General features: G+C 48.0%; 1 protein-coding gene across 3 annotated transcripts in view; it reads left to right on the top strand.

The window, feature by feature from the left end:
- Positions 1-19,303, top strand: part of znf609a (zinc finger protein 609a) — an 86,643-nt gene that overhangs the window by 13,613 nt on the left and 53,727 nt on the right. For 2 of the 3 annotated variants that reach the window (XM_047033186.1, XM_047033184.1), the window contains exons 2-3: positions 2,659-2,744; positions 13,625-14,459. In XM_047033186.1, coding sequence (XP_046889142.1) covers positions 13,728-14,459 — 732 coding nt within the window. In that variant the 5' untranslated portion in view covers positions 2,659-2,744; positions 13,625-13,727. The remainder of the gene's footprint in view (positions 1-2,658; positions 2,745-13,624; positions 14,460-19,303) is intronic. The other variant, XM_047033185.1, reaches the window with a different exon arrangement.

Here is a 19,303-nt window from a genome sequence, read left to right as displayed (position 1 = left end):
TGTCTGACATCACACCATTTTGATTGTCGTGGTTCTCTTATAGAAATACTCTATTTTCTGTTCTCATCAAGGGATTTGGCCTGTTATGAAGAGTTTCACAACTAGGTTAAATACATTTTATTAAAGGAACAAAAAACTTAAATTGATTTACTTATCTAACAATGATCAAATATAGGCCCTTTGCATTCCTGGCATGTTTTACAGTCCTGTGTGGTAACTCTACATGATGGTCATGGGAGTTCTGCCTGTTTCACACCACTTTAGAAGCCAACAGTTAGAGACATGCCTAGCTCTTAAAGTTGTAGTTGAGTTATGACAAGTTGCAAGTCTCATATCTTAGACTTGCGGAATTCCAGTGACTGTTCACTCAACTCTCCAGCATTCAACTTGAAACATTCCTGGAAGCAGTTTTATGAAGCCTAATTAGAGCACTTGTCTGTGAATAGGATCTTTAATCCACTGCTTTTAAAACATGGGCTTATATTTTGAGCCTGAGTTACCTTTCAGTAGGAAAACCTTGAAAGAACAAGCTTTCACCTAACGAGCCAAAGTGCAGGCAAGCACAGAGCCACCCCAGGCTTCCCCTGAACAGTGGAATGGACTGCATTTAGATTTACATTTATGCATTTAGCAGACGCTTTTATCCAAAGCGACTTCCAAGAGAGAGCTTTACAAAAGAGCATAGGTCACTGATCATAACAACGAGGTAGTCCCAAACATCGCAATCAGCAATCAAGACCCGTAAGAGCATGCAGTTATACAAGTTACAAAATAAAACAACATGAACCACAAGAAGTGCAAGACTGTACCTGTAGAAGAACAATCAACTGTAAAATATTTCACAGCGAGTACAAGAGTTAACTTTGTTATAACTAACCTACAAGAGCAACAAGTCTCTCAAAAAGGGTCATTGTGATCCTGGAGGAAACTAACATCAGGTCCAGGCAAGCATTCCTAAGTGCCGTTGAACTCCCGGAACAAGTGCGTCTTGAGCCTTTTCTTGAAGGTGAGGAGACAGTCAGTGTCCCTGATGGAGGTGGGGAGCTGGTTCCATACCATTTGGGGGTTGTGTTGGGACCGGGCGGTCTTAAGCGGTGGGACCACCAGGCGGTTGTCTGAAGAAAACCGTAGCTGACGGGTGGGGGTGTAAGGTTGCAAGGTTGCAGGAGACACTTGATGTAGTTGGGTGCAGTTCCGTTCACTGCTCGGAAGGTCAGTAGCCAGTGGAGAGAGATGAGGAGGGGGGTAACATGGGAGCGTCTGGGTAGATTGTAGACCAGGCGGGCCGCTGCATTCTGAATCCTCTGAAGAGGGCGGGTTGTACATGCTGGGAGACCAGCGAGCAGCGAGTTGCAGTAGTCCAACTTGGAGAGGACCAGTACTTGGACTAGCGGCTGGGTGCATATGGGTTATATAGTGCTTTTCTACCTTAGTGGCACTAAAAGAGCTTTACAAAGTTTGCCTCTCATTCACCCATTCATACTCACTCATTCATAGTCAAACCGGTGGTGGTAAGCTACAACTGTAGCCACAGCTGCCCTGGGGCAGACTGACTGTAGCCACAGCTGCCATGGGGCAGACTGACTGTAGCCACAGCTGCCATGGGGCAGACTGACTGTAGCCACAGCTGCCCTGGGGCAGACTGACTGTAGCCACAGCTGCCATGGGGCAGACTGACAGAAGCGTGGCTGCCAATCAGCGCCTACGGCCCCTCCGACCACCACCAACATTCATTACCAACATTCATTCACACAATGCATGTCTTTATGATGGTGGGGGAAACCAGAGTACCTGAAGGAAACCCACGCAGGCATGTACATGAGAACATGTAAACTCCACAGAGAAAGGGAGCGACCGGGGTTCGAACCAGGGACCTTCTTGCTGTGAGGCGACAGTGCTAACAACTGAGCCACTGTGCTGATGGAAGGACTGTTCAGAGAGACTGTCCTGCTAGACTGTGTTGAACAGTGGAAGGACTGTTCAGAGAGACACTGTCCTGCTAGACTGTGTTGAACAGTGGAAGGACTGTTCAGAGAGACACTGTCCTGCTAGACTGTGTTGAACAGTGGAAGGACTGTTCAGAGAGACACTGTCCTGCTAGACTGTGTTGAACAGTGTTCATGGGAAATGTAGCTTATGCTTGTAAAAAGTCTGTTTGTAACACCTGCTTGCTGGATCACTGGCTAATCACATCCTAATCACATCCTAGACTACACTGGAACATTCAAAACATTTCACATGTGCCCACTTATCTAATGTTAATACAGGGACTGCAGAGTCAATACTGTCTCATGAACAGTTAAGTTGCTATAGTCGTGTGTGCTGATCACACGGATGACCGAAGGGAAATGTCTTTCAGGTTGGATGCAGCGACGTTTAAGTGGCCTGGGCTCAGCTGAGATCAGCGCTCTGGTGGAGTCTCCTGTAAATTCTCCATAGCTGCGCTTAACACTTCCGGGAAAATCAATCTGGCAACTTGTCAGGTTTGTGGAGGCAGGCTTGTCCGGGGGCCCAGAGCCCTGCTGCAGTGTGTAAACGACCTGGAAATGATCTGTGACATGGCGGCCGGGACTGCACGCTCCCTCTCTGAGAACCTATTACCCAGGGGGGCTCTCATTCTGCCTGCCAAATCGCTTTTTTCCCCTTTTTCTCTCCCAGACTCATCCACTGATCATGATGGAGTGAACTCCGATGTGTTCAGACTGCCCTGCTTTATATGCGCCATGGGAATCGAGATGAAAGCAGTAGGAAATGTTTTATTTCTTTCTCTGCTGCTTATCTGGCAGCACAAGGGGTGATATGAAAGTGTTTCTCTGTAGAGGTCTGCACAGTGTGTGGCTTAGACCTGAGTCCCTGCTGACCCAAACAGCACCAGTCTGCTGCGACCAGATAGAGCAGGGAGGGACTGGCTGGGTCTGAGGCTGGGTGCGTGGCTGGGTCTGAGGCTGGGTGCGTGGCTGGGTCTAAGGCTGGGTGCGTGGCTGGGTCTGAGGCTGGGTCTGAGGTAGGGGTGGGCGGTATACCGGTATGAACACGAATACCGGTATGGCGTTGTGCCATGATATGGATTAAGCCATATCATGGATATCACAATATATTATTAAATGTATTAAGTAAAGTGTTTCTGTTTGGTATAAAATATAAGTCAAGTGATACAGCCTAGTGGGCTAGTTCACAAATTAGTATATTTTACTAAAAAAACATTCAAGCATGGACGCTGCACGCATTGTGCCAGCCAATGAAAGTCAACAAACAAGCTAGTGCAACTCCAGAGGAAGCAAACATTCATCGGAGTAAATTGCTTTTGTTGGCAAGTGTAAGTGTAAGCAAGCGTTAATGATGTCCGAAAATAACGCCAGTGGGGTTGATTTGATGAAGAAGAATTGGTTAAAAAATAAGGGGGCTTCTTCTGTCGTTTGGAAATGGTTTGGTTTCAAGTTAGCCGACCTTGACCAACAAACAGTACTCTAAGTTGTGTTGTCAAATTTTTGCTAGCCAAAGATGGAAACACTAGCAATCTTTTTCACCACCTGAAAGCCATGCATGTGCGCAAATATGAACAATCTACCAGAATGCGTTTTTTTGTTAGAATTGTGAATAAAATGTTGTAGGCCAACAGAGTGGAGTATTCAGCCATGAACGTTAAAACTACAGCATAGCTAACCCAAACTAAGTACATAACATAAGCCATTGTAACACTAGTGCCCACCATGTCCAACATCCTGTACAGTAACGTGTATGACAGATTAAAAAACAGAAAAAGTGCATTCTTTGGATGTATTCAAAACTTCGCCGCGACCACAACGAACATTGATTTATTTTGTATGATGCCAGATGTTAGCGTCGGTGCTGCTCTTCTGGTATGGCTCACCTTGAATTCTTTAAACAAATCCGGATGACGATCTTTCAGTTGCTTAGCTAAATTGGAAGTATTACCTCCCTTGATCTGAAGAACAAGGTAGCATCTTCTGCATAGTGGCTTCTGCAGATTAATTATAGCGCCACGGTCATCTGCCTGAAACGCAAAGTAGGCTATTTCCAAACACGACTTTTTGTGCCTTTGTTGTAAACAAGTCGAGGTGGGGCGATTGCTGCGGCTGCAGTTGCCTTCTTGGTTTTCTGAATGTAAACGTCGACTGGAACACTCATGAATACTGCCCCCATCTGTTCCAGAAGAGGCCCAGCACCGATGCTAACATCTGGCATCGGCGCTCACGGTGCTTACGGTAATTCAAAAAAATGGGCATTGTCGGTGTTTTGTTATTTTAGCATCGAAAGGTATCGTAAGTATCGGTTCTCGTGACATCCCTACACACATACTCTTATCTCCCAAATAAACGTACCGGTACGTTTATTTTTTTTTGCCGAAAAATCCACCCGGCAAGTTCTTATTTTGGATGGTACGTTTATTTTTTTGGGGAAAATCGAGACATAATTGTAGAAAATTCCATGCATTTTTTTCGGAAGGGAAAAAGGGAATGTCACAAAGTTCAACATTTTATAGTTCGGTTAATCCTACAACAAAAGTTTTACACCAAAAAGGTCAAGCAGGGTATTTAAAGAGATATGGGAATTCCGCTTTCAGCCAGCTGGTCCGATGCGAAGACCAAACCTCATGGACAAGGACAACCTGTGGAAGTATACCAGACATTGTTAAGATACTCTGGAGTCTGTTTGAGGTTTTATATCCCAAAAATATTATAACATTTTTCAAAATGGTATGGTTTGTTTTCACCCGGTCCCTAACGCAATGCTCCAAAGTAGCGTCTTCCGAATGTGAGACGAATGTCGAATATGAAACTAACTTCACCTCGGTCAATTAACACACTGTTTCGATGTATTTAGTGTGAAATGCTCCCACACCTTGGATGACTTGGGTCGTACTGATTTCTCTGCCTCCGCTATGTGTTTCAGAACAACGTTACTCAACAATGTCTCTCCGTTGGTCTTTCCTCCACCTCTGCACTCAACTAAACTTTTTTTTTTTATACTCTTAAGTCTGTGACATATTGAGTGGCGTAATAATCGCGCGACACAACAAATCGATAATTAAATTAGCTGCCAACGCTTTTAATAATCGATTTTAATCGATTAGTTGTTGCAGCCCTAGAGTGGTTACCTGCATGGCTGGAGAATATCTATTATGGAGTGGGTATTTGCATGGCTGGAGGATATCCAGTGTTTCCCACACATAGACTAATTTGTGGCGGTGCGCCACACAATCAACACCGGCCGCCACATATTGCGTTTGGTAAAACATTTTTTTTTATCGCTATTTAGGTTAAAACACGCAGCGTATTCGTTCAGCTGCATTTCCTTTCCCCTACTCTCCATCCGTCTCTGTCACTCATGCATCTTTCTCACATATGCACACAGTCACAACGTCAGCACACGTTAGCAACAATGCATACATATGCCGTTCTACTAGTAAGACCGACAGCTATATCAGCGAGCCTTCAGCATTAGTGCCGTAGCTAAAAGTCGAGGAAAGTTGAGGCTACTTTTCGATAGGTACCTTACTCACATTTACATTTAGCAGACGCTCTTATCCAGAGTGACTTAAAGTACTCGAAGTTTCCCCTTCGTTCTTTTGGTGAGAAGTCTCAAGAGCTAGCTAGCTACTTACCCGGCGTCAAGTCCAGAGCCGACCAGTTAAATAGTTGTTTAGCACTAGCGTTGCTACATGCATAATGCAGAAATGATATGTTAGTTGTTGTTAATTTTGTGAAGGTGTGAATCATTTTGGATTAATATTTAATGTAACAAATTATTAACAAATTAACTGTGTAACGAATTATTAACGAAGGAATTATTACGACCTCCCCCCCGGTCTGACAACCCCCACCCCCTCCCCGCCACAATTAGATTTCTAATCTGTGGGAAACACTGATATCTCTTGTGGAGTGGTTATCTGCATGGCTGAAGGATATCCTCTATGGAGTGGTTATCTGGATGGCTTGAGGATATCTCTTATGGAGTGGTTATCTGCATGGCTGGAGGAAATCTTTTATGGAGTGGTTATCTACATGGCTGGAGGATATCCTTTATGGAGTGGTTATCTGCATGGCTGGAGGATATCCTTTATGGAGTGGTTATCTGCATGGCTGGAGGATATGTCTTATGGAGTGGTTATCTGCATGGCTGGAGGATATCTTTTATGGAGTGGTTATCTGCATGGCTGGAGGATATGTCTTATGGAGTGGTTATCTGCATGGCTGGAGGATATCTTTTATGGAGTGGTTATCTGCATGGCTGGAGGATATCTCTCTTTGCCCTAAAGGTGTCAATCACAGAGCCCATGCAGTGTCTGATCCCCAGGCTATGTTATCAAGACTAGGGACATTTTTGTCCATCTTCTATTGTACAGGCTTTGATCACGACTGGCATGATGCGAAATTGGGATCAAAATGGAATTTCTTATTCCGCGAGTCTGTTGCCATGGATACTCGTGTGGAAACAGTTCTCTTTTGGCCCGGCGTTATTGAAATGACAAATTACTGCTGGAATTCACTCCCTTTCCAGAGGGAAAAGCTTTGCAGCTTTCTTGTACATGAAATATTGATTCAGTGAGAGAGAGGTGTGAATGCTGAAGAATAGAGTGCTGTGGATGAATTGGGAAATCATTTACTAGAACATCACCTTTTCAAATTTCCCTACAGTCCGTCAGCTGCTCACGTGGGCATTCGGCGAAGCGAACACCACACTCCAGACCAGAGAAGGTTAATCCTTCATTAAAATGTTAAAAACAATATCCATGAACTAATTGTAGCGTAGGCAAAATGCCAGTTCCCCCTGGCAGGTTAACTGTGCTATTGTGAGCCAACCCCAGGACAGGATTTGATGAATGATGCTGATCCAAACATACACATAAGCGCATCAAAGCTTTTACCCTGGCATGGGCTGTGAACCCTCTTACTGTGCTCTTCCTGTTCAGTACAGGTAGTGTTACTGTTTTGTCTGATTCTTCTGAAGTGACTACCAGGGCAACACGGCCTCCCCAGACAGTACAGCTGCCCCCCCAGCCCTGGCCAGGCCACAGAGAGGTTCACCTGCAGCTGCTAGGTTGGCAGCTGGAGGTGGCAGCTCCAATGGGCTGAGGGTGAAACCTGGTGACTTACTAGCCTGGCAGGCGTCCTGGGGGCTGCATGGGAGCTGCCTGTCTCCCCTAATGAGAGCTGAAGAATGCCGGCGGGCGAAGCTACCTGTTTGGGTTCAGTGAGTGTTTGCTAGCAGGCTTGCTGGCAGCCTCAGTCAATAGCAGAGCAGTCAGAGCCGGAAGTCGGAGCACTGCCTGGATCACTCAGGGTGACATCATCTCCAAACACAAGTTGGATCACCCCTCTCTCGGGCCACAGGGCTGCTTCTGCCTTCTGAGGTCTCCACACGCTCTCTCAGGAGGAGGGGGAAAAGACCCAGAAGGGAAGATAAAAACAGCTGCAGTGCTTTCATCTAATGTAACACCTAATCTAACCAAGAGGAAGTGCTGCCCCCCCCCCCCCCCCCCCCCCCCCCCCCCCCCCCCCCCCCCCCCCCCCCCCAGGCCTCTTCACAGAGCTCTCTTTGATTCACACAGAGCCTGTCACTTTCTCTCTCTCAGCCAACAGGCTTTGAAACCCATTCTTTATTTGAGATCCTCAATTACTTTGCAGTGACGGGGGAATTAAAACTAAAAGACAGCGCAGCAGACAAGCAGAGAGACTCCCCTCAATGGGGTCAGAGTTCTGTGTGTAATCTCTTGTTTTCTCCTGCTGCTCATCATGTTGCCTGTTTTCTCGCTGGTTTCTGCAAGCACCAAAGAGAGGCTGTCAGAACTGCAGTAGGAATCGATCTGACCCCCCGTCTGTCATCTCCCTCCTTCGCTGCTTCATTTTCCTTCCACGTTTCTCATCAGATGGAGGCAACCGCTGTGAATGCCTGTGTTAATTAGGCCCTTCGTGTGGAGGGAGGGGCTGGGGGCCTGCCTGCCCAGGCTCTCTGCTGCCTCCCCTCCCTGTTCACTCCTACGGCTCACTGGCATGTGGCAGGGAAAGCTAAATTAGTTTAGAGACGTTATTTACAGAGCAGCAGCAGCCCAGCCAGCCACCAGGGTTTCTGTGACTGACTGATGTGGCGAGGCCAGGCTGTGCTCCAGCCCTGCTTGCTGCTGAGCCCTGCTCGCTGCAGAGCCCTGCTCTCTGCTGAGCCCTGCTAGCTGCTGAGCCCTGCTAGCTGCTGAGCCCTGCTCACTGCAGAGCCCTGCTCTCTGCTGAGCCCTGCTCGCTGCTAAGCCCTGCTCGCTGCTGAGCCCTGCTCTCTGCTGAGCCCTGCTCGCTGCTGAGCCCTGCTCACTGCTGAGCCCTGCTCTCTGCTGAGCGCTGCTCGCTGCTGAGCCCTGCTCACTGCTGAGCCCTGCTCTCTGCAGAGCCCTGCTCACTGCTGAGCCCTGCTCACTGCTGAGCCCTGCTCACTGCTGAGCGCTGCTCGCTGCTGAGCCCTGCTTGCTGCTGAGCCCTGCTCACTGCTGAGCGCTGCTCGCTGCTGAGCCCTGCTCACTGCTGAGCCCTGCTCACTGCTGAGCCCTGCTCACTGCTGAGCCCTGCTCTCTGCAGAGCCCTGCTCACTGCTGAGCCCTGCTATCTGCTGAGCCCTGCTATCTGCTGAGCCCAGCTTACTGCTGAGCCCTGCTAGCTGCTGAGCCCTGCTCGCAGCCAGGCACACAGCCCTCCTGGATTAAATAGATGCCAGGCTTTTGCTGCATCATGGTATTCTAGCGGGAATCTTTTTCCATAGAGGTACGGTGGATAAAAAGGAATGATCTGCCGGAATGGGATGTATTAAAAGGAAAATGTTTGATGTGGAGAGATCAGTGGAACGAAACGTGTGCCATATGCTTGTGAAAGCTCTTGAGCGTACCCCAATTACTGTTCACACAAGCACACACGAACACAGACTTTGTTGTAAAGTGAAGGTGGCATGCTCAGTGAGCAAAAACAGGCAACCTTCTCACCACGGCTGTTGTCAAAACTATCTCCAAGCGGCCTCCACATCAATGACAGTTGAGTGAGGCATTTTACTTTTGTGCCAAGGACAACATCTGTCTGTGAGATCTTTCATATCCTACTTTTTTTGGGGGGGTGGGAGGCTGAACCATGAGCAGAGTCTAGTTGCTAAGGTAACACTACACTGCTGTTATTTTCAATACTCGTCTCCATCCAAAGCCCTTTTCTAGTTGTGGAAATCCTATGTCAGATGAGTACTAAAGTACACAGGTATTTGTGTTGATTTGTGCTGATTGTTCCAGGGAGAGTTGAGGGGAACCCTGCAGATCTAATAAGGGCTAAAGAAAGTGTCAGTCACTCTTCTCCTGTAGTCATGCAGGGCTTCATGTCAGCTCTTTAGACTCTTCTCTTGTAGTCATGCAGGGCTTCATGTCAGCTCTTTAGACTCTTCTCCTGTAGTCATGCAGGGCTTCATGTCAGCTCTTTAGACTCTTCTCCTGTAGTCATGCAGGGCTTCATGTCAGCTCTTTAGACTCTTCTCCTGTAGTCATGCAGGGCTTCATGTCAGCTCTTTAGAAAACTAAAGCAGTGCCTGTGTATATGTACTTCTCGTGAGATCATTGGCTCTGTCAGGCCAAATAGTGTCCTAGGGCCAAATAGTGTCCTACCTGACATCACAATGCCATTCCGAAGCAAGGATGCGTTCGTCGCTATGCAAACCTTAAATTCCTGAGATAGTTACGCGTGCTAGCAGGAAACTGTCATGGTTGCTATACTGGTTACTAGGTAGGAAGTTTTGTATTTAGGCTTATTTAAACCAGTTTATTCTACTCTACAATTTAAAGTTTTCACTCCTTCGATAGCTAGTGCTAGCTAGTTGTTTTTCGTGGAAAAAAATACAGATTTAGCATAAATTTTTACAAACCGGGAAGGCAACACGTATAGTATTCTACCTGTGCGCGTTGCTGTCTAGGGAATGTTGAACGAGTAAAAACTTTAAATCTTAGAGTAGAATAAACTGGTTTAAATAAGCCTAAATACAAAACTTCCTACCTAGTAACCAGTATATCAACCATGACAGTTTACCTGCTAGCACGCGTAGATATCTCAGGAATTTAAGGTCGCCATAGCGACGGACGCGTCCTTGCTTCAGAACGGCATTGTGACGTCAGGTAGGACAGTATTTGGCCTGACGGCTCCATTGCCTGGTGCTGCTCGACGTGTTCATATTTATTTCTCACACGCTCGGTGCAAGACGCCCACCGCATCTCAACCAACATGCAGCAGCCGCTTCTGGAGGTGGTGGAGCTGCAGACGCACAGGGCCTCATGTACTAACGCTTTTGCGCCCACTTCAGGCATATTTGTTACGCAGCATGCACGTTAAATGCATGGCGAGGTATGTACAAACATGCCGCACTGAGGTAAAAGCGCAGACTGTCTGTCGCGGGAACTGAAAATGGCAAATTGTGCTTTTCCATGTCATGCATATGCATTTACGGGAGAGTCAAGGGGAAACTGGGAGTTTCCCATAAAGAGATGGGAGGGGATGCGTAAAGTGCGCCCAATTATGTATTCCGCAGTATGTACAAAAACCTCCTGTGAAAGCGCAACTCTATTTTGCGGTGAAAAATGATCCGCCTGTTAAAAGCAGGCGTAAAACAGGATGCGCATATGCCTCCTGGTTAAATGGCAGCAGTAACTTGAGCAAGACGAAGACATCATAGTAAAGATAATAATGCAACTGAGTTTTGCAAATATATGTGCAATTTTTTCCCCCCGAAAATTTTCAAAATATTGGTGGGGACAATTGTATCTTTCCCAAACTTTGGTCGTGACTAGTCCCTATGGGCCCTACGCAAACCTACGCTCTTCGCCTGTAAAGGTAACGTGTCTGATTTTCGTTACCAGTCAAAGCTTGAGCAGAGCGCCAGTGTCGTTGTTTTGTTAAAAGCCTGCGTCTAGAGTGACATTGAAATGTATGAAGTGGGCTTCGCCGCATTTCGCCCATCAACTGAACATTTATTGGTTTTATAAAATAATTATATCAAAAAATAATACAGATTTTATTTTGTGGGCGGTCTGGAAAATCTAGTGCGCGGGTCCTTCAACTGGTCTGGGCGGCCGCGCAGGCGCGCAGCTTAGAAGGAACATTGATATTGACTTATTCCAGGAAGCAAACCAAAATGTAGTGCATTGTGGGTTGAAAAAAGAATTTAAACTTGGCGGAGACAGCAGTGCCACTCATTAGCAGCGAAATTAGTTGAGGGAAAGCGTGGGGGAATGATGAAGTGAAGGCTCTTCAGCAAATATGGGTTGATGATCATATTGCAGAGATACTTGTGGAGACACATAAGAGTAGCGAGTTGTTTAAATTATTAAGTGATATACTGAAATAAAGCGTCATTATTGTTGGGATGTCCCTGACTAAGATTTTCTTTGGTCGACCAAGACTAGCACTTCTGAAAATTGACTAATCAAAATTTGAAACGTTTCTTTTTCTATAAATGTCACAATTAGGGCTGCAACTAACGATTATTTTAGTAATTGATTAATCTGTTGATTCTTTATTCGATTAATTGATTAATCGGATCAAAAAACAAAAAAGCATTAATTTCCAACCCTTTATTCAAAAACAGAACTGACAGTGAAAATTCACAGTGCAAAATATTTTCTGAATGTGCACAAACAGGCACACAATTTTGGAAAAGTTATTAGTATTAGCGTGGATTTAATGCTATTTTCAGAAATTAGCAATTTATTTCAGTTTTGTCTAAAACACTTTTGAAAATTGAAAGGTTGTGGAAGTAGGCCAGACTTTATTAGGATAATCTGGTGTATATGTGTGATTTTTTTGAGAGACAGAAGGACAGCAGGGAAAGAAAATGCAGCTGATCGAATATGCTGCGTGTTTTAAAAAGCAAAAAATAAATAAATAACGAAACACAATATGTGGCATCCGGTGTTGATTGTGTGGCGCACCGCCACAAATTTGTCTATGTGTTGGAAACACTGGTAGAAAGTTGGGTCATGAGGCTGCTTCTGGAAAGATGATGAAACAAACTGACATTTTGTAATCATGTTGTAATCATGTGCGGCGATCCCGCTGAAATCCTCAGACTACGGTTTGTTTAATTAAATCTGGAATTAGTGGCCGTTCACTAGAAAGGCAGTTCTCAGATTAGCTCTGGCGTTCTGTTTTAAGGCTTCAGAATAAACAGGGTCATTTAGAGTCTGAACTTCAGCTGGCCAGTTGTTAATGTGAAGGTGTCTGGCAGCTCATGTCTTTGTGTCCTCATAAATCTTTGTGCTTGTGGTTGTGTTTGGCGGGAACTGAAGCAGATCTGTTGGCCCGAGCTGTGTGACTAACTGAAGGATTAGACCAGACTACCGGAGTTATTCTCCCCTGTCTGACCATCTGGCTTCTCAGCCAATCAAGCTTCGCCAGGGCATTTCGCTGTCCAGCGAGCGCCTACAGAAGGGCTGAGTGGCGACACTCAGAAGCACACACACACACACCTCAGGCTCATCCAGCCCAGTCTTCAAACACTTCCTATCTTCATCCTGTTATTTGTGTCATGACATGTACACCACAATAAAAAAATATTTGGGGACCAAAGTATTATGTCAAATTTGTGTCTGTCTAGTTGATGGACCAGAAGGCCATGTCCTTGCTTTGTTTAAGCTCATATGTGAATCAGACGGGATCATGTGTCAAACAGCCTTACCCTCCTCATTGTTAGAAATGAATGGAATCATTGAATTGTAGTTTAGAGTTTAGCTTCTCACACATTGCCAAGGGTTTAATTAGCATGTGTGATAAGTCAATAATGCCATGACAGCCTGTTCTACAGCTTACACCCGAAACTGTGTCAGGTAGGGGAACCTACCCCCTCCTTTTCCACCTCTCTCTCTGTGTGCTGTCTGAAAGGCCTGTCATTGTGTACAGGGGCAGGGAGGTTGAAGAGAGGAGTGTGAAAGAGATGCTGCTTTTCTGACACACAAGTAGTTACCAACCCAGTGTTGTGGAAAGGCTTGAGAGGCGCCCTTGTGCCGATGACTTGATCATTTAGAAAGTTTCAAAAATTCCCACAAAATCACACAAGAACAGTTTTTTATTTTAGCAGCTCCTAAAAAACGAAATAAGGTAGTATGTTTATTCCATTCCATTCCATTTAGTCATTTAGCAGACACTCTTATTCTGAGCCACTTACAGTAAGTACAGGGACATTCCCCGAGACAAGTAGGGTGAAGTGCCTTGCCCAAGGACACATATTTTAAGTGTCAGTATTGTCAAAAGTGCATCATGGGAGGTAATTAGTTTTGTGGCACATGGTGCCTCTCTGCTCTCTCTGACCCTGGTTTCTAGACGAGTCTGTTCATCACACGTGGTGTGGCCACGTGGCTGGTCTGTTCTCCAACTGGACCCTAGTCATCACTACCGTATCAGACAGAAAAGAATGGGTTCCGTTAAATTACCATTAGCTACCATCACACTACATACAAGGCCCAAGGAAAATCTGTTTCAAGCTAACGATAACCCCATTTTCTCATGTTTAGCTCACATACCAGTTATGTTGCTATGCTAAACGCATCATCAGTGTGACCGTGGCAGCATTCTCTAACCATGTGTTGTCTGGTTTACAGGCCAAGATGTGGGTGAGCGGGCAGGGGGAGAGACAGCCCTGAGTGCGAGCGTGTCCTCTGAGGAGGCCAACCCCCGGGGCACAGCTGGGCCGCTGGCACTAAGATGTCCCTAAGCAGTGTCACTGCAGGAGGGAAAGGTGTGGACTCAAACGCAGTGGACACTTACGACAGTGGTGATGAGTGGGACATCGGTGTTGGAAATCTGATCATTGACCTTGACGCTGACTTGGAGAAAGACAAACTAGAGATGTCGGTCAGTAAGGATGGCGGGGGGCTGGCGGGCCCTGCTGCTGCGGTGGCCGGGCTCCCCGAGAACATTACCTTTGTTACCCCCGTACCCTCCGCCCAGGGGAAGGATGGCAAACCCAGATCTAAGCGCAGTAAGAACTGTAAGGACAGTGGCAAGGCCTCAGCCTCAGACGGGGCCAAGAAGGACCCCCAGGTGCGCCCCCACGCCGACCCTCCCGCCCCCACTGCCCCCCCCGCGGCTCTGGGGCCGCCAGCAGCCGCCAGCACCGGGAAGGGACCCGAGAAGAGCAGCAAGGCCTCGCGCACGCAGCCCTGCGGGAGGAAGGAGAGGGACGGGGCTGCTGGGAAAACTAAGAAGGAGAAAGGGGATGTAGTTGCCGCTGGGGTGGCTAACGCTGAGAAGGAGTCTGGGGCCCCCGTCCTCCCCTTCGAGGGCTCGCTGAACACAGACTTGGTTGCGGCCGAGCAGGTTGGGAATATGACCGTAGATGCCACAGGGGTTGTGGCGCCGGTGGCCATTAAGAGTGAGCCTGAAGACATGGACAGCGGGGAGTGCAGGGACGTGAAGAAAGTAAAGAGTGAAAAGGTAAGAGTTCTTGTTCTGGTGCTTTGTTGATCCGCTGGAACGAGCTTGTTTTGATAATGGAGGACAGTGTTTCCCACAGATTAGAAAGCTATATGTGGCGGGGGGGGGGGGGGGGGGGGGGGGGGGGTGTTGTTTCATGTCAGACCGGGGGGGGGTCGAAATAATTCACAAAATCAATCAACAACAACAAACAAATAATTTCTGCATATGCAGGTAGCGACGCTGCATACAGGGTGCTAAATAACTATTTAACTGGTCGGCTCCATGACGCCGGGTAAGTAGCTAGCTCTTGAAACTTCTCACCAAAACAACGAAGGGGAACCTTCGATTAAGACATGTCCGTCGGTACCTAGCGAAAAGTAGCCTCAACTTTCCTAGACCTTTAGCTACGGCACTAATGCTGAAGGCTCGCTGATGTAGCTGTCGGTCTCACTAGAACGGCGTATGCATCGTTGCTAACGTGTGCTGACGTAGTGACTGTGTGTGTATGTGAGAAAGACGCGTGCGTGAAAGAGACGGAGGGAGAGCAGGGAAAGGAAATGCAGCTGAACGAATACGCTGCGTGTTTTTACCTAAATAGCGATAAAAAAAAATGTTTACGAAACGCAATGTGTGGCGGCCGGTGTTGATTCTGTGGCGCACCGCCACAAATTAGTCTATGTGTGGAAAACACTGGAGGATGTCTTTAGTTTACACAGCGATGGAAATGACACATGCATGTCTATCTCATCACAAGGACCTGTTCCTTGGAATAAATCTCTTACGGCGGTATTGATACATGCAACAACTTCAATACTGACCAGCTCTACATTTACATTGAGTCATTTAGCAGAGGCTGTGTGGGCGAGAGGGTTCCCAGCTAGAGGCCGTATCTGGACCGTCGCTAGCATCTGAACCCTCCTCACAGCTCTCCTGCTGGTCACAACCTTGCATGCCTCTGCCCTGTTTACACATCTGGGTGCTGTACCAAGGCATCCAGCCCTGAGATGGGGTTGTCTCTCCACCATGTCAGCGGGTGATTGCATGGGTTGATGAGAGCCACTCTCGGTCATAAATTCCCTGAAATCCGCTTCTGGTCATTATTTTAATGTCTCTATGTTGTTCTACAGCAGCCTGTAATCTTTTGAACAATATGAGTTTTTTCTACAAACACCAGTTTTCTTCTTACCCTCTCAACGGCTCCTAGAACAGGTGTCACTGGTCGCCTGTTTGAACAGGTGTCACTGGTCGCCTGTTTGAACAGGTGTCACTGGTCGCTTGTTTGAACAGGTGTCACTGGTCGCCTGTTTGAACAGGTGTCACTGGTCGCTTGTTTGAACAGGTGTTACTGGTTGCCTGTTTGAACAGGTGTTACTGGTCGCTTGTTTGAACAGGTGTTACTGGTTGCCTGTTTGAACAGGTGTTACTGGTTGCCTGTTTGAACAGGTGTCACTGGTCGCTTGTTTGAACAGGTGTCACTGGTCGCCTGTTTGAACAGGTGTTACTGGTCGCCTGTTTGAACAGGTGTCACTGGTCGCTTGTTTGAACAGGTGTTACTGGTTGCCTGTTTGAACAGGTGTTACTGGTTGCCTGTTTGAACAGGTGTTACTGGTCGCTTGTTTGAACAGGTGTTACTGGTCGCCTGTTTGAACAGGTGTTACTGGTTGCCTGTTTGAACAGGTGTTACTGGTCGCCTGTTTGAACAGGTGTTACTGGTTGCCTGTTTGAACAGGTGTTACTGGTTGCCTGTTTGAACAGGTGTCACTGGTCGCTTGTTTGAACAGGTGTCACTGGTCGCCTGTTTGAACAGGTGTTACTGGTCGCCTGTTTGAACAGGTGTCACTGGTCGCTTGTTTGAACAGGTGTTACTGGTTGCCTGTTTGAACAGGTGTTACTGGTTGCCTGTTTGAACAGGTGTTACTGGTCGCTTGTTTGAACAGGTGTTACTGGTTGCCTGTTTGAACAGGTGTTACTGGTTGCCTGTTTGAACAGGTGTTACTGGTCGCTTGTTTGAACAGGTGTTACTGGTTGCCTGTTTGAACAGGTGTTACTGGTTGCCTGTTTGAACAGGTGTTACTGGTCGCTTGTTTGAACAGGTGTTACTGGTTGCCTGTTTGAACAGGTGTCACTGGTCGCTTGTTTGAACAGGTGTCACTGGTCGCCTGTTTGAACAGGTGTTACTGGTTGCCTGTTTGAACAGGTGTTACTGGTCGCCTGTTTGAACAGGTGTCACTGGTCGCTTGTTTGAACAGGTGTCACTGGTCGCCTGTTTGAACAGGTGTTACTGGTCGCCTGTTTGAACAGGTGTCACTGGTCGCTTGTTTGAACAGGTGTTACTGGTTGCCTGTTTGAACAGGTGTTACTGGTCGCTTGTTTGAACAGGTGTTACTGGTTGCCTGTTTGAACAGGTGTTACTGGTTGCCTGTTTGAACAGGTGTCACTGGTCGCTTGTTTGAACAGGTGTCACTGGTCGCCTGTTTGAACAGGTGTTACTGGTTGCCTGTTTGAACAGGTGTTACTGGTTGCCTGTTTGAACAGGTGTTACTGGTCGCTTGTTTGAACAGGTGTCACTGGTCGCCTGTTTGAACAGGTGTTACTGGTTGCCTGTTTGAACAGGTGTCACTGGTCGCTTGTTTGAACAGGTGTTACTGGTTGCCTGTTTGCACAGGTGTATCTGGTCGCTTGTTTGCACAGGTGTCACTGGTCGCCTGTTTGCCTGTTTGTCTGCTTCAGTACTGAGGCGGCTCAGTACTTCTAACATGTGCTGGTTTAGCATTAGTCATTTTTTGTTTAATTTAGTTTCTAAATGTCAGAAACCCTGGGTTACCTGAACAGAAGGTGTAAAGATGTTCCAGTGAGGAGCTGCTTCTGCAAGTCTCTCCACACCTGTCTCTGTAAATGTCATGTTCTCTAAACATGACCCTTCATTCCAGACGAGCAGGCCGCTCTCTGCTTTAGCACTCAATCATGCCTCTGCAGTGGATTCAGATGAGATTATCTTTTTTTTACTGAAAAAGTATTTTCTTTCATGTGACTCAGAGTGATAGTGAGTCTCATCCCGGCCCTTATTACCCAGATATCCTGTAACCTGCTCCTGCAGCCACTTTAATGAGGAGGTATTTTTGGATCTGCTGTCTCTGCGGAGGAGGAGAGGGGCTGTGGGGGAGGGTGTCTGGGAGGGTGTGCTGCCTGTGAAACAGCCGACTGCAGTGCTCTCACAGTCCTGGAGCTGGTGGGACGACAGCACTCAAATCCTGCTCTTACCAGCGTGACGGACCTCGCTCTCTCATCAGACCTCGCTCTCTCATCAGACCTCGCTCTCTCTCCTCAGACCTCGGTCTCTCTCTTCTCAGACCTCGCTCTCTCTCCTCTCAGACCTCGCTCTCCTCTCCTCAGACTTCGCTCTCTCTCTTCTCAGACCTCGCTGTCTCTCTCCTCAGACCTCGCTCTCTCTCCCCTCAGACCTCGCTCTCTCCTCAGTCCTCGCTCTCTCTCCTCAGACCTCGCTCTCTCCTCAGACCTCGCTCTCTCCTCAGACCTCGCTCTCTCCTCAGACCTCGCTCTCTCTCTCCTCAGACCTCGCTCTCTCTCTCCTCAGACCTCGCTCTCTCTCCTCAGACCTCGCTCTCTCTCTTCTCAGACCTCGCTCTCTCTCTCCTCAGACCTCGCTCTCTCTCTTCTCAGACCTCGCTCTCTCTCTCCTCAGACCTCGCTCTCTCTCTCCTCAGACCTCGCTCTCTCTCTCCTCACACCTCGCTCTCTCTCTTCTCAGACCTCGCTCTCTCTCTCCTCAGACCTCGCTCTCTCCTCAGACCTCGCTCTCTCTCTTCTCAGACCTCGCTCTCTCTCTCCTCAGACCTCGCTCTCCTCTCAGACCTCACCCTCTCCTCTCAGACCTCGCTTGCTCTCTCTTCAGACCTCGCTCGCTCTCTTCTCAGACCTCGCTCTCTTCTCAGAACTCGCCCTCACCTCTCAGACCTCGCTCTCTCTCTCCTCAGACCTCGCTCGCTCTCTTCTCAGACCTCGCTCTCTTCTCAGACCTTGCCCTCTCTCCTCAGACCTCGCTCTCTCTCTTGTCAGACCTCGCTCTCTTGTCAGACCTCGCTCTCTCCTCACTTCCTCTCCTCCCCCTGCTGTGTGCCCAGTGTGACTGCTGCTATTGTTGCAGCACATTCCTTAACCAGGCGGCCCATGGTTATCCAGGCCTGCTGGAGGGGGGGAGGGGAGGGAGTGACTCAGAGGGGGAGGTAGGGAGTGACTCAGAGGGGGAGGTAGGGAGTGACTCAGGTGGGGAGGTAGGGAGTGACTCAGAGGGGGAGGTAGGGAGTGACTCAGGGGGGGAGGTAGGGAGTGACTCAGAGGGGGAGGTAGGGAGTGACTCAGGGGGGGAGGTAGGGAGTGACTCAGAGGGGGAGGTAGGGAGTGACTCAGAGGGGGAGGTAGGGAGTGACTCAGGGGGGGAGGTAGGGAGTGACTCAGAGGGGGAGGTAGGGAGTGACTCAGAGGGGGAGGTAGGGAGTGACTCAGGGGGGGAGGTAGGGAGTGACTCAGAGGGGGAGGTAGGGAGTGACTCAGGGGGGGAGGTAGGGAGTGACTCAGGGGGGGAGGCAGACAAAACACACTCTTCCCACTCGCTCTCTTCACTCTTCCTCTCATTGAGGTTGGTGTGTGTGTATCTTAGAGGGAAACTGCAGAAGAGGTGGGGCGGTGCAGACCTAGTCCCCCCCCCCCCCCCCAGAGGAATGTCATCTTGATGTGTCCTGCTGCCCTCAGACACCAGACACACACACACTGCCAGAACATAAAAACATTCACACTAGCTCACAACACACCCTCAGAGAAAGAAGCTTTTTGATCTGTAATAT

Source organism: Hypomesus transpacificus, chromosome 14, assembly GCF_021917145.1.
Source record: "Hypomesus transpacificus isolate Combined female chromosome 14, fHypTra1, whole genome shotgun sequence".
NCBI classification, from domain to species: Eukaryota; Metazoa; Chordata; class Actinopteri; order Osmeriformes; family Osmeridae; genus Hypomesus; species Hypomesus transpacificus.
This window is presented reverse-complemented; position numbering and strand designations above follow the sequence as displayed.